The following is a 22,814-nucleotide window of genomic DNA, read 5'->3' on the forward strand; positions in this document are numbered from 1 at the left end:
TTTTTTTTGTATGTATTTGACCTATAAATGATTAGAAAATTGCTAAAAAAAAAAACCTTTCCAACATGTTTGTTTATTTTTAGACATGCAACAGAAATCGAATATCACTGTGAACACCGAAATCGAATGATGGGTCTACCGACTCAATATTTCGTTTGATTTTCTATTTATGTATAGCCAGCTTTAGGCTCCAGCAGAATATTTCAGGAGAGGAGAGTTAGATAGCGGAAGGAAGAGAGTTCTCCAGCAGTGCAGAGTATTTCTGGAAAGGAGAGTTAGATAAAGGAAGCAGTAGAGACCTCCAGCTGTACAGAATATTTCAGGAGAAGAGAATTGGAGAAAGAAGCAGATTCTGCTCCTTCCTCTATCAAACTCTCCTCCCCTGGAATGCTCAGCACTGCTGGAAGAGTCCTCCAGCAGAGAAGAGTATTTCAGGAGAGTAGATTTAGATAAAGAAGCAGACTCTGCCAGCAGTGTGGAGTATTTCAGGAGAGGAGAGTATAGAGGAAAGAGCAGAGTTCTCCAGCAGAGAAGAGTATTTCAGGAGAGTAGATTTAGATAAAGAAGTAGACTTTGAGAGTATAGAGCAGTGGTTCTCAACCTGTGGGTCGTGACCCCTTTGGGGGGTCGAACAACCCTTTCACAGGGGTTGCCTAAGACCATCGGAAAACACATATTTCCGATGTGTAAAGAGCAGCTACTGTGTTGAAAGCAGCTGCTGTGTTGAAAGCAGCTACTCTGTTAAAAGCAGCTACTGTGTTGAAAGCAGCAGTATTGGAGGTAAAACGACACTTCATGAATTATAATTACTGGATAAATAATTTTATGGTTGGGGGTCACCGCAACATGAGGAACTGTATTAAAGGGTCGTGGCATTAAGAAGGTTGAGTACCACTGGTATAGAGGAAAGAGCAGAGTTCTCCAGCAGAGCAGAGTATTTCAGGAGAGGAGAAATTAGATAGAGGAAGTAGTAGAGTCCTCCAGGAGTGCAGAATATTTCAGGAGAGACTGTCATGGATCTGGATTTGTGTTGATGTCATAGGCCCTGACTGTCTTGCCTCCTATTTCTTATCTTTTTGACGCTTTTTACTTCATATAACAAATCTTTTGTTTGATGAGTCCATTGTTTGTTTTTACGTTCTGTGTGCACAGGGTCTCTCAATGCTCGAAGTAGCAATGACGATCGGTCTCCTGAGAACATTGGGACTGCCATGGTTGTGGACAGTTTTCCAGAAGTGGACAAAGCCGTCCTCATTGAACGGATTATCCGCCTGCAGAAAGCGCATGCCCGGAAAAACGAAAAAATAGAGTTCATGGAGGACCACATTAAGCAACTGGTGGAGGAAATTAGGAAAAAAACAAAGTACGTATGATGCTGATCTCCCAAATGTCACATGGCGGATTTCTGTCTGTGCTTCTAACACATCTCTGACTCTTGTGCCGCCACTAATCCACAGCAATGTCTAATTTCACTAATCTCATGTCCTCCGCTGAGCCACAAGCCCCGCTTTACAACACAAAAATGATAATAATATTAGCTATTCTATAGTTCTCTCTGATCTTGTCCTATAGCAATCTATAATTAGATCTATAATTATAATTTTATAACCTTACGGGGCCCCCTGGCTCTTACCCCACCAGTTGCCTCTGGGTCTTCTCATTCTCTGTTTCATCTCATTGTCTTCTGTTCCAACAATTTAACTATGTATCATTTCTGCTTTTGCTTGATTGAGAGACTAGACCAGCTTTTCTCAACTAGGGTTCCTCCAGAGATTAAGGGTTCTTTGATCATTGAGAAATTTCTGCCTTTCATATAAATAACCACTGACACCAATAATCATTTAATCTATCTGTAAGGGAGGCATTCTTCACATTGACCACCAGCGTCAGCATCATCCTTCCACTGACCACCTATATAAGGAGCATTCTTTCCATTGCCCACCTATCATGTACCTGGTTGAGACTAGAACGTTTTGTGGGCTTCTCTTGCACCTCCTGCCCAACACTCCTGAAGGTGGAGACAGAGTGTGAAGGCACAGAGTGGCACAAGTTCACTGGTAGTTGGCTGACAGAATCCACTCCGTAGGTGGGTAGAACTGGAAGCTGCAGCCCTTGGGACAGGACACAGGAACAGCTTGGTACCAGAGCAGAAAGCAGTAGAGGAAACCAGAGAGCAAGCCAAAATCAGCAACAGCTGAGTAGCGTGGAACTGAATCAGCAGAGAGGGCAGAGTCCAGGAAGCAAGCACAGATTGATAACAGCCGGGCAATGCAGTACAGAAACAGGAGGCAAAGGCAAGTCCAGTAAACAGGCCAGGGTCAGAGGTAATAAAATGAGCTGAAGTGAGGCAAAAGGCAGAGGCGAAGTCCAAGGGGATGCTGGGTCAAACATAGATAAACAGATGCAAGTGGTTAGGTCTCAAGGAACAAGCTGAAGACCATTCTTCATCTCATCAGTTTGAATGGGCCACTGGGCGCTAAACATGCACATCAATTGCTAAGTGCATGTGTACATTCAAACCCATCACAGTATATCCAGCCTTGCCCTTTTGCCTACAAGAATGGGCAGCACAATGTGCAGGTGCATAAAGCTGCACTGTTTTGATCCTGGGAATCTTGTTTACCGTGCATCAACAATATAAGGAGCACTCTGTCCACTGACCACCAATGTAAGGGGCATTCCTCCCACTGATGACCTGTGTAAAGACATCCTTCCCACTGATTACCGATGTAAGGAGTATTCTTCCCATTGGCCACCAGTGAAAGCGCATTCTTTCCATTGACCACCAATATAAGGAACATTCTTCCCAGGACCACCAATGTAAAGATCGTTCTTCCAACAGACAACCAATGGAAGGGACATTCTTCCCACTGACCACCAATGTAAGGAGCATTCCTTCCATCAACCACCAATATAAGGAGCATTCTTCTCGCTGACCACCAATGTAAGGAGCTTTCTTCCCACTGATCACCAATGTAAGGAGCTTTCTTCCAACAGACAACCAATGGAAGGGACATTCTTCCTACTGACCACCAATGTAAGGAGCATTCCTTCCATCAACCACCAATATAAGGAGCATTCTTCTCGCTGACCACCAATGTAAGGAGTATTCCAATTGACCACCAATGTAAGGAGAAGTCTTCCAAATGACCAATTTAAGGGAATTCTTTGCACTGAACACCAATGTAAGACGCATTCTTTGCACTGACCACCGATCGTAAGGAACATTCTTCTCATTGACCACCAATGTAAAGAGCTTACTTCGCACTGACCACCAGTGTAATGGGCCCTTCTCCACCAACCACCAATCTATGGGGGCCCTTCTCTACTGACCGCCAATGTAATGGTAAACTTCATTGACTTCTAATGTAAAGAGGCAATTTCCACTGACCCCCAGTAAGGGGGAACACTACAGTTTTTACAGACTTCATGTAATTTCTTCTCATTATTATTGTTTCATTATATCATTATTCCTGAAAGTAATTTTGTTCTGTAGAGCAGCTCTGGGTGTCAAACAAAGTAAGAACAAATTCCATATATTTATTCATATATCCACAGCTTACTGTTCATGCTAAAGTCTCAGGAGCTGTAATAATTTTTATCAGGGGTTCCGTGAGACCTGAAAGTAATTTCACGGATTCCCCTGTGTTAAAATAGGTTGAGAAAAGCTGGACTAGACTGTATTTTCAGTACATGTTAGAAGATATTAATGTAACATTTTTACCCAAAAGTTATTTTTGATGAGACTTTTACACTTGCTGTTGAATATTTTATTGCATTGTACAGATTGTAAATGTTCTGTCCAGTGACCACTCTGAACATCAGGGAATGTCACTGGCAGCTCGTAGTATGGTAACCCGTGGAACCACTTAAAGTTTAACTATGGGCAAATGTAAAAATGACGTGTCATTTTTTATTTTCCCTTAGTTACCTTTTGAATTATGAAACTACTGGTTACATGCAACCTAGCACCTCCAGATGCCCAGCCACTCGTGCTGATGTCACGTAGAATCCCTGAATATTGGGAAAAGGTGACCAGGTACATTTGTCAATTTCTGGCCTGCCCCTCCCACTTCTCGCTCAGGATGTGTAAGGCCGCATATTAGACTGACAGTACACTAATACACTGATACGGAGACAGCAGTAGGGGCTTCCCATAGAATCTCACTCCCTTAGCCCTTGATTACTCTTGTGCTGTTCTCTAAAGAGCAATACACATTCGGATTACTCTTCAGAGAGCAGTTAACAGATACAGCGCTTTGGTCTGAGCATCCAATCAGCAGGCTTAAACAGTGTCACATGGGAGGGGGTGGAGAAGATGATCATTAACCCTGTGTAAGCTCTGACACTGCCCAACACTGAACTGACAGGGAATTGGAGCCAAGGCTCCGGCAGGAAAGAGCAGGTGGATTTGTATTAATGCCAGGCGTGGGAGTGAGCCTTCAAGAGAACATGTCACTTTGCCCATCAAGTGAAGCTTCATAGGTAGAGGACCATTCTCCCTCTTTTTTTTGTTTTTTAATACAGCATTTATGCCTATATATATTTTATTAAATATCGTACATAGAAAAAGGATTCACCACACATTGAATAAATCGGCATGGTGAGTGGACCTTAATGCCAGCTGTACACATATATGCAGTAGCTGTTTCCACTGTTCTGTGCTGAGAGCGTACTCCCAGCATGGTGACTGAGCTGTCGCCGCCATTGGCTCCCGCTGCTGTTAATCACAGCCAGTAAGGAGGAGGAAGGGGGACGGGGCTGAGACATGCTCTGTGTGTCTTATAAACACACAGGACCGGCTCAGAAGCAAGCATGCACCAGTGCCCCCATAGGAAGCTGCTTGCTATGGTGGACACGTAGTGGAAGGGAGGAGCCAGGAGCGCCAGCAGGTGACCCGAGAAGAGATGGATCGGGGCTGCTCTGTGCAAAGCCATTGCACAGAGCAGGTAAGCATGACATGTTTGTTATTTTTATAAACGAAAAAAAAAATGTCTATAGAATCACTTTTAGGCCAGGGGGAGCCAGTGCCAAGGGTTAAAGAGACACTGTCATCTGTCTCATTCAGGGCTCCTTGCCGTATTTATACTCGTCTTACCTAGGCTCTGTTACAGATCTTTCCTCCTCTGCCGCCATCACAATACCCAGCATTTTGGTCTGGACGAACATTTGACCTCTTTTCCATTTGGTGGGAAGGAGGAGTGAGCAGGGGACCTGTGAATCTCCAGCACACAGACAGGAATACATTTTTTTCAGTAGAGTAGGGGATGGCTAGAACCTCCATCAGATTTATTTCTCACAATTAGCGGGAGCATTGTCAGTCTCCTCTTAGTGTTCCTTCAGTTGGCCTTTGGCCTGCCTATGAGGTTTTTCCAACTGAAGGAGCGTACACAACAGGCTGACAACATGATTTCATAAGAAAATTGTACACATTAAGGAGTGATGCCAAACGTACTGAAAATGGATTCAGGGCTCTTTATATTAAAAATTTGCTATACAAATATCACAGCCATTCACACAACCATCACAAATAGTTGTCATATTTTGTCTAATTTGGTAATTTCCTATGATTGTCAGCTCCATCTACTGGCCATAATGTGGTAATTTCCTAGAATACTTCAAGCAAGAAAATATGAACATAAACATATAATAAAATAAACCTATTCGATGAAATACAGGGATAATTTGTGATGACAATGCGAATGCTTGTGATGATCATTCTATTATTTTTATAACTAGACGCATTAATATTTTACATACGTTTTTTTTTTAAAGATTACATAGATACATTTTTTTGACTGGCAAACTGATCAGTTTTAGAAATTGAATGGATTTACTAAATTAGATGAATATTGTGATTAAAGTGATATTAAAGGCAATTACAAAAAATTTATTATTATTATACAGGATTTATATTATTATTATTATACAGGATATATATTATTATTATACAGGATTTATATGGCGCCAACAGTTTGCTCAGCGCTTTACAATATAATGGGAGACAATACAGCAACAATACAGTTCAATACAAGAGGGATAGGAGGGCCCTGCTCCTTGGAGCTTACAATCTAAGAGGGAGGGGATAACATGTCATACCTGCTCTGTGCAGTGGTTTTGCACAGAGCAGCCCCGATCCGCCTCTTCTCTGGTCCCCTGACGATGCTCCTGGATGCTCCCTCCTGCTGAATGCCCCGAGAGCAATTAGCTTGCTATGGGAGCACCCAAGCAGGCTCGCTCCCGAGCTGCTGCTTTGCATGTCCATTCACACAGAGAGCCCCTCCTCCTTTCTCTTTATTGGCTGATTGAATGTGATTGACAGCAGCGGGAGCCCATGGCTGCACACAGAATGCATGAAGGTAAAAAACCTTGAGCCTTTACAACTACTTTAGAACCAGTAACTGAATCCCTTTTGTGTTTTTTTTTTTTTTTTTTTTGGGGGGGGATTTAGAATAAAAATTTTACTTGATCAGATTTCCCCATGTATGACCAGCATATAAGGAATGTGATTTTTTGTTTGTTTATAATAGTCAGGACCAAAATAAAATGTTTAAAATAATTTTTCTTGGTTATAGTTGAACAGGAATACTTACAGTATGCTTATGTTCAAATTTCTCTATTGCTCTTTGGGGGACTCAGTTTGCTAATAAACAACCTAGGGCAGGGGCGGGCTGACTACTCATGGGGCCCCCGGGAATAGGGGATCTGGGACCCCTGTGTCCTTGCCCAAACTCAAAAAAGCCTATGAAAAAGGTACCAGGGGCATCTCATGGGGCCCCCTACTGACCCCGGGCCCTCGGGCAGTGCCCGAGTTTCCAAATGGTCAGTCCGCCCCTGATCTAGGGTCATACTGCCACCTACGGGAGTCTCTAATGTAGACGGCAGTATAACCCTAGGTTGCTTATGACCAAGTTGTGTCCCTTAATGGACTCAGAAAAGGCTTTTCCAGTGAATACGAACATCCTTTTCTCTTTGGTAAGATAGGAGATAGTTAAGCCTATGACATATGTATTCATCCTTTGAGAGTTTGGTGGATGTTTTTGCCTTGTTCACATGGATGCTGAGATCTGTATACTATGATCCCAAATCACAAAAATGCAATACATCCAGAACCTTTGGCGCACTTTCAGAAAAGGTGGCAAAAACACGCAACCTAATAGAAGTCAGTGGAACAATAGCTAAGAACACGGGTAAACACATAGAAACTGCGCTTACTTCTGCACCGCGACCAAACTGCAGTGTACCAGTGTGAACCCGGCCTTAGCCTGAAAGAATGACCCTTTTGTAATGTTCTTCATGACAGAACCCTAATCCTGATGTAAAGTGTGACCAAAGTGCCATCCAGCTAATTTAATAAGCGAAATGCAGAAACCCCATTCACCAGATTTGCCCCTTGCATGTGAACTTTGAACTGTATGAACTGCTCCGTTAAAGCTTAACTCCAGGCAAATGACTAAATGCGCAGATGACATGCATATATGGGAGCTGTTTTACCTGTCAAAGGATTTGTATTTCTGTCCATCTAGTCCAGGGGTGGCGAACAAGTTAGACACAAAGAGCCAAAATTTTAAACTGTGAAAGTCAGAGAGCCACACCACGCAGTGACCTGCCAAAACAGACAAACACTCACACAAAAACACATAATTAAAACCATATTATTCACCATAACACTTTCTTCCCCTTACAAAGACGCACCTAGGTTTTAGAGGCAGAAAACAGGAAAAAAAAACTCTGAACTAATGGACTGCAGACACAGCACAGGGATGACCAGAGACTGCGGACAGCACAGGGATGACCAGAGACTGCGGACAGCACAGGGATGACCAGAGACTGCGGACAGCACAGGGATGACCAGAGACTGCGGACAGCACAGGGATGACCAGAGACTGCGGACAGCACAGGGATGACCAGAGACTGCGGACAGTACAGATGACTGCTGACCTTTGGGGAGGTGGGGAGCGGGTACCTGAATTTGATAGGTACCCGCTCTTGCTTCCGCGGAGTTGTTCTTTCATCTTACTTGTTCCTCGATCCAGCCACGCGCTGTCTTCCCGGCTTCTGTAATGGCGCTCGGCATGACAGCCGGGTGCCCAGTGCGCATGAGCGAGAAGCACTTGCGCTTTGTGATTGGTCCGGCGGCTTCTGGGATCTGTCATGTGTCCCAGGTACCGCCTTACCATTCACAAAAAGCACCGCTTCTTGCGCATGCGCACTTGGCACCCGGCTGTCATGCCACACTACAGAAGCCGGGAAGACAGCACGCCGCTGGATAGAGGAACAGGTAAGATCAAAGAACAAAGAAGTAAGAGCGGGTACCTGTCAAATTCAGGTACCCGCTCCCCACCTCCCCAAAGAAAGATGAAACTTGGCAAAGAGCCACAGTATACAAAATATGATAAGAGGCAAAGAGCCGCATTTATTTTGGCCGGGAGCCGCACGCGGCTCGAGAGCCGCGTGTTCGCCACCCCTGATCTAGTCCTTAGACTGCCCTGGCAGGAGACCTGATTTTTCTTTACTTCTGTTCAGTAACATTTACATGTCTTGTCCCTCCCCCAGCCCAGGATTGGACAGTGAAAGGAGAAGCAGCAGATTGACTAGCTCATCTCTGTCACTGTGCTCTCTCCTCCTATCAACATGCTCCTTGCACTGCCGTACAACTGATTGACTCCTTGTGCTGCTTCTCATTTTGCAAGTCTCAGCTCTGCTATGCAGGGACTGGAAGATGCTGATGTTAGGTCATATTCAGGTACTTACTCTGCTTGTATTAAAAAAAAAAATACACATCAGTGCAGCTCTGTAATCATTAATACATCAATTAAATGTATTTTTTTAATTTGCCTGGAGTTGAGTTTAAACAAGTCACTATGGATAATGGATATTAGTAATGTTTTAGTCTGTGACCAGAAATAATAAAAAAAAGATCATCTGAATAAAGAATACAGGAATCATTTATGGCATGTTGTTTGTCCAGTATGATGTGGAACTGCAGCTCCTTTGACTTCTGTTCTGACTTCACTTGCTGCCATGTACCTGCTTGTACTCTTGCTGCATGTACGGGATGCAGTCTGTCACTGGCGATAACACAGCAGTTTTTGTTTATCTCAGTCCACACTGTGACGTAAATGTAATATGAGTTGATCCTAACAATAGGTTCGTTAGGCACCATTCACATGGTCATTTTACTAAGCTGGAGGCAGGAATGGTTGACATTATTTGTGCTGAAGTGAAATAACGCCGCAGCATTGTCACCCTGTGGACAGAGTCTTAAGCTAGCCATATATAAATCAATATTCAGCCAGTTAAAGGAAAAGTACAGCCAAAGCTCGTTTTGGCTGTACTTCTCTTCTGGATCACAGGAGTGCAGTTCGTTCTGCACTGCTGTGACTTGTTTTAGGCTGACAATGGGCTAAAGTTTGCAATCAGCTGACATCACTCAGCCAGTCCAGGCTGGGGAATAAGCCAACTATAAAGTCAGGATCCACCCAGATGTCTTGACTGGCACCTGGCTCAGCCTCTCAGCGAGCCACTGAGAGCCTGAGCCAGCCGCTCCCCCCCCCCCCCCCCCCCCCACAGCCCAGCACTTCAGTGAGCACTGGGGGGGGGGGGGGTCCCACGTTTGTCACTTTTCACTTTTGTGTGTGTTTTATTTTCTCACAGGATGGAGGGTGTGGGTCCTTGGGCCTACCCTGAAGTCTAGGGGGAGGATGTGTGGCCTTTTGGTTCCTTCCTCCCCTGTCCCTAAGGGGTTTTCTCTTCGGGAGAACCCCCTTGCCAAGTACTGAGTGGCTGGCTTCGGCTGGCCACAAGGAATGGTGGTCCGCCAGGCCTTTTGGCTAGGTGGACCAAATTGGAACCTTGTCCCTGTCAGGAGCTTCGTGCCCCAGGGGATCAGGGTAGAGGCCCACCCCCTTCGGGGGAAGGACAAAGCACACCCCTAAGTGCACTTTTTTGTGTGGTGTTTTGCACTTGCACGTTTTTTGTAACCACTTACTGGTTTTTCGTTTTTCGCAAGTTCGCGGACTTAAAAAAAAAAAAAAAGTAGCTGATAGTCCTGGCTCTAAGCTCAGAGCAGCAGGGAGAACTGAGTGATCAGCAGTCAGCGTTAGAGCCAGTGGGAGACAGATGCAGTATCAGATCGATGCTGCATCCACCTAAGTAAGTATGATTTTAAAAAAACATCTTTTAAGCATGGGCCAGTCAAAATTCGATCCATTTGTGGCCTTCCCTGCTCGACAGAAGTCGATCAGGACTGTTGGTCTTGATCAGCGTCTGCAGCCATTGATCAGTGTATTCTGGCAGCAATGCATCCTGCTGTCCAGAATACAATGACTCAGCAGGGAAGGGGAGACACCTCTGACACCGGAGGGATTCACTGGTCTAGCAAAATTTAAAACTAAACTTTTTAGCCTTGGATTTCTACCACAGAGCATGTGCCAACACTGCTCATCCTGAGATCATACCTACTGTGAAGCATGATGGTATTAGCTTTGTGTTATGTAGATGTCACATTTTATCAGCAGGGACTGGAATACTCTGGATTGAGTGAAAAATGGATGGAGCCAAATATGGAGCAGTTCTAGAAATAAACCTGTTTCAGTTGATCTGAGACAGGAAAGGTGGAGGGGAGGAATTCACCTCCCAGAAGAACTATGACTCTAAACACACAATCCGTGCTACATTGCCGTAGGTGTAAAACCAGAAACCTGAATGTCTTAAAATGTCCTAGACCTTAACCCAACTGAGAACATGTGCAAAGAATTCAAAATGGCTCTTTTATGATTGTCCCCATCCAAACTTAAAGAACTTAAGCAATCTTGTGAGTAAAACTGGGCAAAATGGCCATACACTTTAAAATTAGTGTCACAGTAAAAAAAAACTGCATGTCTTCAAACTGGTACAATTGACCCCCAGCCTTACTGACAGTCTTGCACAATTGTACAGGCTTCTCTCCTGTACTAAAATGTCTTACTCTGATTTCGCTGCACACTGTGAGCTTCTCACAATGTGTATTAGAACCTGCATAAGTGTGGCTACATGTCCCTCTGATGACAGTGAAGTCCCACAATGCCTTCTGCAGTGCCCCTATAAAGACTGGATAATGATGTCATTCAACTGTTGGGAGCCCCCATAGTGGATACAGAAGGTTCTGAAAAAACAAGTTATAATTCATTTGGATACACTAAGGCTTTTTTCACATGGGTGTATCTAAACATACATCCGTGCTAAGGGCCGTTTTTGTCCACATTGAATGCACAGGTGGTCCCTGTGTCTGCATGCAGGCAGTCCCATTCATGTCTACTGGGATGCAGCAGCTGCATGGACAAAGCTACTGGTCCTAGTTTAACAGCCCCATGGGTGCAGGTGAATGGCCCAGATGCATACTGCATGGCAGTAAGTTTGGGACCAGTAGCTATGCTTGCGCAGTTGCTTCCTCCCAATAGACATGAATAGGACTGCCTGCACGTGGATGCATGGAACACCTGTGCATCCTTTGACAGCCCTTCGCACAGATGTACGTTTAGATACGCACAAGTGAATGAGACCTAAGTAGTTGCTATGTAATGTACAGTTTTACTAACACATGCCAGTTGTAAAAACAGCATTCAGTTGTTAAGATTTGTTTTACCTTCAGCATTCTGGATTTAATGGTACAGTGGTCTTTCAATAGCTCCTGGGTGGTCCTCCAATAGCTCCTGGGTGGTCCTCCAATAGCTCCTGGGCATTATGGAAGCTCCTTTCACCTATCCTAGGCTTGTTCATGTCACAAAAATTGGTCCATTGTCAGCTGGAAACATGACATTCAATATAGTAACAAACTTACAATACAGTAACATTTGCCCACATATTATCATGATTGCCCATCTGTTGCCCACATATTGTCAGTTGCCCATGCATTGTCAGGATGAGCGTGTTTTTTTTTTTTTTGGTTTTTTTTTTTTTGTTTTTTGTTTTTTTCCACCTACGTATTGTCAAGTCACCACTGTTTTTAGGACCAGAGAATTGTATTTTAAAGCTGAATTCCAGGCAGGGGTATATATATATATATATATATATATATAATTTATTTTATTTTTTTTTTCCCCCAACTGGTGCAGCTGTAACTATGCAAATAAAGGAAATACCTACCTGGAATTCAAGTTTAGCCACATACACCAGATTTCAGTAGCAGGAACCAGAGAATTCATGCAGCTGTAATGCGGGTTCATACAAATAACGCACTATTTGCCGGCAGCCAAACCGCACAGGATTACCTGCAGTTAGGGATGGATGTCCGAGGCTGCACACAGTCTGATGTATCCAAGTTAGGACATCCAGGGCACCTGTTAGAAATCAAGGGGCAATCTATAGTCTACCTGACAGCCCCCCCGAAAATATAAAATTATAGTTTTGCCAAAATTCTACGTATGCCATCCTTTGCAGCCATGGCAGTAATTATAGCCACATTGAGCAAGACCCATTCAGGTGAATAGCACACAGTTGTGGTGCTCTAGTGTGGGGTTAAAGCAATATGCCTCCTCACCCCGTCAAATGCTCTTTGAAGAGCAATCCAATTGTTGACTGCTCTTCAGACAGAAAAGCACATTTAAATGAGTCTTTCATTTTTTTTTCAAACAATTTTTTTAGAATTAGAATTTTGTTTTAAATTTTTTAACATTAAAAAAAAAAATACAAACCCTAAAAAAAAATTTTAATTTTATTTTTTTTTACTTTTTTTTTTTACTGCCCTGTTGGGGGGGCCTTTGGTGAAATATTAGAGGTCTCACATTTGAGACCAAAAGGGACTGAGGGCATAGATTCACAGTTCTCTAAAACCTCATCTGCACTGGACAGTGAATGAATGGGAAGCGTGTTAAGAGGCTTCCTGTTCATTCATAAACTAATAAACATAGTTTACTATGCTTCAGTGATGAAAGGACAAAAGCTCGATCGGTACCGATCGCTCACTGTGTTCATTCAGGAAAGGACAGGGCCAGTAAATAGGATGTATTCACTGGCCCCCCTCTATCCATATTGAAACAATCACCCTATGTGCCTACAGCAGCTACCGGCAGGAGAAGAGATCAGCGCTGTGGAGTAGGTAGGCACAAAGGGGGGGGGGCCTGGACAACAGGGGTGCAGGTACCAATCCCCCCCCCCCCCCCCCCCGTATTGCAACTAGAGGGAGAAGAAAGAGGATAAGCCAGCAGTGCTGCAGGTAGAGTTGGGAATAAGGCAGTACAGCTCGCCCTCCTCATCTGGAGCCCAGACCTCCCTTTTAAACTGATGGGGCCTGGGTTTGGTACAGGTGGGCCGGCCGGCTGTACTGCCTTATCAGCGGCCCTGAGGACATCTGCCCCTAAACGCGTCCCGTACTGCAGCAGGTGAACAGCCACTGTTCTCATTTAACCACATGTACCTGCACCACTGGAATCTAGTGCATGCAGCTAAAGAGCCGTGTGAAGCAATCCCCTGCAGACCTGTCACTATCAAAGTATGTCACCATGATCCCCGTGTTTTACCATGGAGCACAATGCATGCCATACGAAACCCTTTCTGTCACTGCTGCACACAGATTGTGCTAGGAGTGCCTTTGGATAAGGAAAGGGGGGGGGGGGTCTTTTTTTTTTTTTTTTTTTTTTTTTTTCTTTTTTCTTTTTTCTCTCTCGACTAAGCAGGCCACATGCAAAATCAATTAAGACAAATTCATTCTGATCAGACTTTATCATCTGCTTGGAGAGAATTAATTTTTTCCTCAACAAAAGCGGAGCTTCATATTTCATTTACCTAGGCATTCTGTGAGCCTGTTGGTAAAAGGCTATAAAACTGCATATTTACCTTGATCTGCCCTAAAGCAATATTAAATACAAAAGCAAACATTATCTTGCAGCTTACCAGTTCTTAGATGCATTAGTTTTTTTTTTTTTTAGGCTTCCTTTCCTTTCTCCTGGTGATCCTGCCAGTAAGTCTGTTGTTTTTTAACAGAACAAGCTGTCCTGGAGATGTAGCAGTTAGGTGGTTGAGACAAATTATTTACCACTGACAGGGGTGCTTACAACGATCACCTTTTTATTTATGTAAAATCTTTATCCAAAAAGAAAAAAAAACTGCTGTAACTGCCTATAAAGTATTAGCTGGAGTGTGGCTTCAATTTGTTAGTGTATCTGAATCTGCTAGTACATGTAACACTACCCCCAGATTAAAGGATAAGTTCACCTTTGGTAACATGTTACACTCATATTCAGGATGTAACATGTTACGAATGGGCCGGCCCCTGTTCCTCCCTGCTCCCCATTGTGACAGCTAACGGGGCATCCTCTCCTACCCACTAGCTGTCACAAGTTTTAAATAATACGGCCATGCGGGGCTCCACTTGACCGCGTCATTCATTTACGCTGTTCTCTGAATGAATGAACTACAAGTCCCAACAGCCTTTGCAGGTACATCCTGTACAGGCAAGCAGATATACTGACAAGTCTGCAGGAGACCTGAATGGCACCAGCAATCTGCTTTAGAGGCTCCGGAATCAAAAAATAGTAAATGCACATTTTTGCACCTGCAAAAAAATGTGCATTTTTGCATTTTTTTTTTGTAATACTGCTGTCCAAAGGTGCCCCTTGTGCTTTTTCATCCAGCGTGGGGGCGTTCTAATACAGGAGGTGTGTTACTGGCCTAAAAAAGAAAACAAATGCAGCCACCACATCTAAGGATTAGTAAGCTGCAATTTATTATATTTTTGCTTTTGGGTTTAATACCTCTTTGCTACATTGTTAACTGTTTGTGGCAGAACTGGCTGTGTAGATGTGAAGTGTGTGTATTATTGGCTGATTTCTGCATACAATGTATCTGATGACTCGATGATTTGATTGATTATGATGGACCACTAATCTCCTCCTGACACGCTATGAGGACATTGATGTGAAACGGCCTGTAGATCATCATACATGAAATGGGGGCGCGTTTGCTGGCAGCGAACACGGAAGGTGTTATGTAAAACGGCAGGGCAGGATCATTTATCTTTATTTGAAACAATCTGACCGTGGAAATTTTTCTTTTTTCTTCAGGAAAAGAGCATCTTTGCTGTACAATGTGCGCATACATACCTGCAGACTGAAGCTCATTCACTCTTCTGTGCCAAAAAATGCAGATTTTTTTTTTATATGCTGAAATATATAAATGTGTTATTCAATGCAGTGTATATTAGGTGAAGACGAATGCTTTTATGAATTCATTTTAAAAATGTTTCCTCAATGGAGTGATATTCTGTGCTTCTTTGTAGAGATTGTGTGCTTTTGCTGAAATGCATCCTTCCCTTCAGTCTTGCACAGTTGCCCGGCTCCTCGCCGGTACTGAAATGGCTTACTCTGATATCACTGCACACTGTGAGCTTCTTACAAGGCGGATTAGAAGCTGCAACAAGTCAGATGGAGCCTGCTGCATTTTCCTGGTTGGAGGATGTCCAACCTCATATAGACCTTTCTTCCCAGGATGACTGTCCCTAGCCCAGATTTCACTTATTTCAATAACTGAGGCTCAGCGTCACATGTGGTTGTTGCCCAGGCCCAGGGCAATAGAGAATAGATACAGAAACTCCCCTCTTCTTAATCACCCATTGTCTCTGCATTTACATCCCTCCAAGCACTGCCCCTTGGTTCCACCCGCCTCCCAGTACCGCCCCTTTTTGAGAATACAGAAACAAGTATCATTTTGTGATGTTAGATAATTTGTATGCTGCTTTTCTTGTTATTAAATTGCAAAGTAGATTCCCTGCAACTAGCAACAATAGACACCCCCCCCAAGCAACAACAGATCGCCCCACCAGCTACAATAGATCCCCCCACAACAATAGACTCCCCCAGCATCAACAGAACCTCAGCAGTAACAACATTTCCCAGCAGCCAGCATCAATAGACCTCTCCCTCAATGGTAGATCCCTCCCAGCAGCAACTGACCCCCGAACAACATAAGACCCCTTCCCCCTTCAACAATAGACCCCCCCCCAAGCAACAACAGATTGCCCCACAACAATAGACTCCCCCAGCATCAACAGTACCTCAGCAGTAACAACATCTCCCAGCATCAATGGACCTCTCCCTCAGTGGTAGATCCCTCTCAGCAGCAACTGACCCCCGAGTAACATGAGACCCCTTCCCCTTCCAACAATAGACACCATCCCAAGCAACAACAGATCGCCCCACCAGCTACAATAGATCCCCCCACAAATTAGACTCCCCCGGCATCAACAGAACCTCAGCAGTAACAATATCTCCCAGCAGCCAGCATCAATAGACCTCTCCCTCAATGGTAGATTCCTCCCAGCAGCAACTGACCCCTGAACAACATAAGACCCCCATGCAAAAATAGATTCCCCCAGGGACAATAGATCTTCCAGCAGCCAATATCAACAGACCCTTCAGCACACCCCAGAACCCCTCACAATTACATACTCAGTGATGGAGGTGCGCGTTCCAGCTGGGAAAAAAAGTCCTGCCTAGTGCAATCTGCATGCAAATACAGCCTGCCTTGGAAAGCCCACTCCTGCAGACTGACATTTGCCTAACATGCCTTCCATTAGGGATGTAGGTTCTTGAGAGAAGAATGTACAGCACCCAGCAAACCCCCCCCCCCCCCCCTCCACAAACTCACATAGTCTTCCCTCCAAGCATGGTCTGCCAGCCTTGCGCAGAGAAGCACAAAAACCCAGTGATGTCCTCCCTGGATCTAAAAATTCAGTATGCAATAAAAATGGAACGCATTCAAAATGTAACTGCCTGTGTAATGATAATTGATAAAGAATTTAAAAAAAACTCAGTGCTTTTCCATGGTCCAGTGTGCCCAAACACTTTGTTTTGTGACAATGACATCTCAAAACGGCAAGCAGGGAAGGGGTCAATTTTGTAGAATTTCTTGAAGAAAAGAACTGATTTGCAGTACTATATTTCAGGGTTTTTTTTATTAGGGTTAGCATATTAAAGAGATTGTAAAGGAAATTAAGAAAAAAAAAATCTCTATACTTACCCACTGTATACAATGGAATGGCACAAAGCAGCCCTGGACCTCCTTTTTCGGGTCCCCTGTCAGTGCTCCAAGCTCCTCCTCTCTGTCCGCTTCCCCTGGGGGCACTTGCTCCCGAGCCCCGCTGTTGTGTTCATTCACTCAGAACTCAGATGCTCGCTTCCCCGCTCGCTCATCACTGGAGTTCATTAATAGGAGGGGAAGCCAATGGCTCCTACTGCTAATAATCTGCCCAATGAGGAGGGAGACGGCGGCGGGAGCTGCTGCTATCGGGCATGTCGCTGGATCGGCTTGAGCTCAGGTAAGGTCTTTTTTACCTTTCTACATTTTAGCATGTTACTGTAACACCGCCCCCCGCACCCTCCTGAACCCCTATTGCCACAATTATAAAAATAAAAACAGATTTCTGTTAATGGGAAATGACAAGTTTCAACAGCCTTTATGGCCATCGGCTTGTAGTTCTCAATGAACTACCACCGCACTGTTGAGTGAACTGCTGATCGCTGATGCAATGCTGTCCTGGCTCCTAAAAAAAAAAAAGCACTTTTTTTTTTTAACCTGCAAAAAAAGTGTGTGTGTGTGTGTGTGTGTCTGTGTATATATGTATGTGTGTGTGTATATATATATATGTGTGTGTGTGTGTATATATATATATAATTAATTCAAATTTTTAAGTGAACTTATCCTTTAACAAGCAACAAATGAGCTTTCAATCAAATCATCCCTGCCCTCAGCAGCTGCAAACACTGGAGAAATGAATTCCTAAATTTTACAAAGGGAGCACTGAAATCTCATCTCCTCTTCCATTGCCTCCGCATCCAGCAGAGACTTGGCAGCCTGAAAGTTTTCCAATGTAAAGGGAATAAACGGGGCTACAGTGGGAGTGTGGGTTGGGTTAGAACCTGCAGAGAACCTGAGGAAATCTTCTCACGGATGACGCCTGTTCCACTGATCGAAGTAGGGATTCTCCCTTCACTATGGAGAGAGATCCTATCCCTTCCTGTTGTGCAAGTGAGGACGTAAAGGGAAATTTCACCAATGGGACATGAACCACAGAAAAAATTCACACAGGAAAAGTATGGCAGTTTTTTTGCCTTTTTTTTTTTAATATATCATACTCAGGATTAAGAAAAATCTTTTTTTTTATACTCTGGTAAGTATGAAATATTGGATACTTCAATTATGTAGTCTTGTTTCCAGCCAGCAGGTAGCGATCCTGTCTTCCTGCACAATTTTAATTTGTGCTAAAAAGAAGAGTTTGGCATATGCAGGGCTCAGTATGTCATTGCAGCAGTGATTCGTCTCTTATCCTACAGGTCAGTTGAAAGTTTCAATTAGACAAAAGCAGCTGCAAAGCAAGCTAATCTGCTGGGGTGTCTATTTAGCTAATTGATTAGTACCCATAGTAAACTGATCTACTACTCTATGCATAACACACCTTGTATATAGTTTAGTATAAAGTCCACATATCTATATACAGTATAGTTTATAAATACATGTGGCCACATACAGGCTGTACCTCTTTTGTGCTTTCCTTATTGTACGTTTACCAGACGGTTGTGTCTAATTTGGCAATCGGAGACCATTTGATTTATGCTGTGATCTGTGGAACAGGACTCCATAGTGTGTGTGTGTGTGTGTGTGTGTGTGTGTGTGTGTGTGTGTGTGTGTGTACACTCACTGGCCACTTTATTAGGTCCACCTTGCTAGTACCGAGTTGGACCGTCCTTTTCCCTTCAGAACTGCCTTAATTCTTCCTGGCATAGATTCTACAAGGTATTGGAAACATTCCTTAGATATTTTGCTCCATATTGACATGAGTTACTGTTGCCTTTCTATCATCTTGAACCAGTCTGCGCATTCTCCTCTGACATCAACAAGGTATTTTCGTCCACACAGCTGACGCTCACTGGCTATTTTCTTTCTTTTCAGACCATTTTCTGTAAATCCTAGAGATGGTTGTGTGTGAAAATCCCAGCAGATCAGCAGTTTTTAAAATACTCAGACTGGCCCGTCTGACACCAACAACCATGCCACATTCAAAGTCACTTAAATCCCGTTCCTTCCCCATTCTGATGCTCGGTTTGAACTTCAGCTAGTTGTCTTCACCACGTCTAAATGCACTGAGTTTCGATAGTGTCTCTGCCAAGTACATATAATTCCCTGCCTAACATTATTCCTAGAAGTAGAGACCACAATAGCCAATGGGTGGCACTTCCACTTCCCACTGTAAGGTGGGGTTGGGATTAGTGGACTCCATAACTGGATGTGAAATCCAGGTAGGCAGGCTTTAGGCAATAATATTAGTGAAATCTCTAGTGGGTATCGTCCACAGAGTATAAATATAAAGTAACCCAGTGCAAACAATCAGAAATCTGCTTTTCCAGCTTACACTGCGGTGTTTGTTTGTTTTTTTTTCTTCTTTTGGATTTTGTTATGAAATAAGTGGGATATAGGTGGTGCTTTCCCTTTATATTCCTCCATGTGTTTGTATTATCTGCTCCCAGTCATGGCCTCCCTGATGACTGTTGTCATTGCAGGATCATCCAGAGTTACGTGTTGCGGGAAGAAGCTGGGACCTTGTCATCAGAAGCTTCGGACTTTAACAAAGCGCATTTGAGTCGGCGTGGCGGGATCATGGCATCTCTGTACACCTCCCATCCAGCAGACAGTGGACTTACACTGGATCTATCTCTGGAGATTAACAGAAAGCTGCAGGCTGTGCTGGAGGACACACTGCTGAAGAACATCACACTCAAGGTGAGAGCTGAACTCTTCCCAATTCATGTCATCCAGATACCATTTCTTCTTACTTACCATAGCAATATGGCAGCCTCCACATTTTATCAACAGCCAATCACTACTGGGCTTACGCAGGAATACCAATATTGTATTTTTAAAGTGTATCAATGGAGACTTATGTTCTGTGTCTTCATGCTTTGATCTTGTATCAGTGACGTCATTTAAAATGCTTTACAGATCATTCAGAATTCATTGACAGGTGTATTTTACTTGCAGTTGACCTCCTCCTGCCTTGCATTTGACCTGCTTTATTTGGGTTTTGCATTCCCATAGATTGAAATGAACTAAAGCCGATTGGCACAGACACTTAGGACAATTTATATTTGACCATACTTTTCCTTTTGTTGAGCCTAACACTTCATCCTAAGAATCAAAGATCAGGGGGTAACCTTATGTCTGACAGTAGCTACCATGTCTACTTCCAGCCCCTGAGTACAGAGCAGTATCACACTGCCGACGTTGTAGTGGTTAACTGCATATAGCGGGTAAAATAAGCATTGAACAGGTCACCATTTTTCTAGGTAAATATATTTCTAAAGGCGCTATTGACATGAAATTTTCACCACATGTCGGTAACAACCCACACAATCCATACATACAAAGAAACAAAAACAAATAAGTTCAGAAATTAAGTTATGTGTGGATGTATATACCTTTTGTATGTATGGATTGCATGGGTTGTTACTGACGTGGTGAACATTTCATGTCAATAGCGCCTTTAGAAATTTATTTACCAAGGAAAATGGTGACGTGTTCAATAACTCTTATACCCGCTGTAACTGCAAAGCTTGGATTCATGATGATAATATGCACTCTCAGGAGCTGGCAGTTGACGTGAGGCAGACAGTTGACAGGACAACGGATGTCAGACTTGGGTGACTTTTGACTCCTTAATCTCATATTGAAGGTCTGGAACAGATTTTAGCCATAAGGTGAAATTGTTGCATCTTTGTAAAAGCAACGCTAGAAAGTAAGAACTGGCACCTTTTTTTTTTTTTTTTTTTTTTTTGTTAAATCCTTTCACACCCACAGTCTGTAGATCAATATCCCTAGACTTAGTTCCGTGCTCATGCTGACAGAATGATAATCTATGTTTCATCTAAGAACTGGCAGCATGCATCTGTACAAGCTGCTATTTCAGACACTGTGATTTCACTGACAGGTGTAAGTCTTAAACCACAGATCAGGAATCGGTTAGTGTAGTCCCTGATCTTGTAATCCCCATGACCGTCCCTGATCTTGTAATCCCCATGACAGCCAATCACGGTGATCACATGAGGTTTGTTTACAAACAAACCTGTTGACTTAATAGTAGTACAGGTCAGCCAGTTCACATCCGCTTTTATTGCATGCAAGACTCTTCATCTGAGGTTAGAATTTAAATGTCTCCCAGTTCCAGCGGCTATAAACTTAACTGTTGTTCTACAGACTCCAGCCACTGTCCTGCCTGAAAATTCTACCCACTTTACTGCCTCCTGCTTGGAAACTCTGTGGACTGCCCTGCATCATGCCAAGAAACTCTGTCCACTACACTGCTCCCTCCCTGGAAGCTTTGTGTAGTGCACTGCTCCCTCCCTGGAAGCTTTGTGCAGTGCACTGCTCCCTCCCTGGAAGCTTTGTGCAGTGCACTGCTCCCTCCCTGGAAGCTTTGTGCAGTGCACTGCTCCCTCCCTGGAAGCTTTGTGCAGTGCACTGCTCCCTCCCTGGAAGCTTTGTGTAGTGCACTGCTCCCTCCCTGGAAGCCTTGTGTAGTGCACTGCTCCCTCCCTGGAAGCCTTGTGTAGTGCACTGCTCCCTCCCTGGAAGCCTTGTGTAGTGCACTGCTCCCTCCCTGGAAGCCTTGTGTAGTGCACTGCTCCCTCCCTGGAAGCCTTGTGTAGTGCACTGCTCCCTCCCTGGAAGCCTTGTGTAGTGCACTGCTCCCTCCCTGGAAGCCTTGTGTAGTGCACTGCTCCCTCCCTGGAAGCCTTGTGTAGTGCACTGCTCCCTCCCTGGAAGCCTTGTGTAGTGCACTGCTCCCTCCCTGGAAGCCTTGTGTAGTGCACTGCTCCCTCCCTGGAAGCCTTGTGTAGTGCACTGCTCCCTCCCTGGAAGCTTTGTGTAGTGCACTGCTCCCTCCCTGGAAGCTTTGTGTAGTGCACTGCTCCCTCCCTGGAAGCTTTGTGTAGTGCACTGCTCCCTCCCTGGAAGCTTTGTGTAGTGCACTGCTCCCTCCCTGGAAGCTTTGTGTAGTGCACTGCTCCCTCCCTGGAAGCTTTGTGTAGTGCACTGCTCCCTCCCTGGAAGCTTTGTGTAGTGCACTGCTCCCTCCCTGGAAGCCTTGTGTAGTGCACTGCTCCCTCCCTGGAAGCCTTGTGTAGTGCACTGCTCCCTCCCTGGAAGCCTTGTGTAGTGCACTGCTCCCTCCCTGGAAGCCTTGTGTAGTGCACTGCTCCCTCCCTGGAAGCCTTGTGTAGTGCACTGCCCCCTCCCTGGAAGCCTTGTGTAGTGCACTGCCCCCTCCCTGGAAGCCTTGTGTAGTGCACTGCTCCCTCCCTGGAAGCCTTGTGTAGTGCACTGCTCCCTCCCTGGAAGCCTTGTGTAGTGCACTGCTCCCTCCCTGGAAGCCTTGTGTAGTGCACTGCCCCCTCCCTGGAAGCCTTGTGTAGTGCACTGCTCCCTCCCTGGAAGCTTTGTGTAGTGCACTGCTCCCTCCCTGGAAGAGGATCCTCCTGCGCTTAAATGGAGCTCTGACCCTAAAAGCTGCTAACACTTACCTTATACCCAATAAGTAAATAAACAAAAATAACACACAGTGTAGCGCTAAATAGTAATATAAAATAATAAATAAATGCAAAGAAACAAAAACAGTAAAGTGATAAGCATGAAATGGGTACACCACACTCAATCCCCCCCCTAAAATCCACACTTGAGGGATCCAAATGAATAATAAGTGCAACATATGAATTCCCTCTATGGGAACATATCTAGTGCAAACAGTGCTATTTGTCATACATCACACAACAAAATTGAGAATAGCA

At 44.2% G+C, this 22,814-nt stretch overlaps 1 protein-coding gene across 1 annotated transcript in view; it reads left to right on the forward strand.

Moving 5' to 3' along the window:
• The window catches only part of CCDC186 (coiled-coil domain containing 186), a 141,972-nt gene that overhangs the window by 105,808 nt on the left and 13,350 nt on the right, over nt 1-22,814 (forward strand). The window contains exons 14-15 of the mRNA XM_089653053.1: nt 1,153-1,363; nt 19,533-19,752. Coding sequence (XP_089509179.1) covers nt 1,153-1,363; nt 19,533-19,752 — 431 coding nt within the window. The remainder of the gene's footprint in view (nt 1-1,152; nt 1,364-19,532; nt 19,753-22,814) is intronic.

Source organism: Staurois parvus, unplaced genomic scaffold (genome assembly GCF_062004578.1).
Source record: "Staurois parvus isolate SC_StPar_1 unplaced genomic scaffold, SC_StPar_1.0 ptg000697l, whole genome shotgun sequence".
Classification (NCBI taxonomy): Eukaryota; Metazoa; Chordata; class Amphibia; order Anura; family Ranidae; genus Staurois; species Staurois parvus.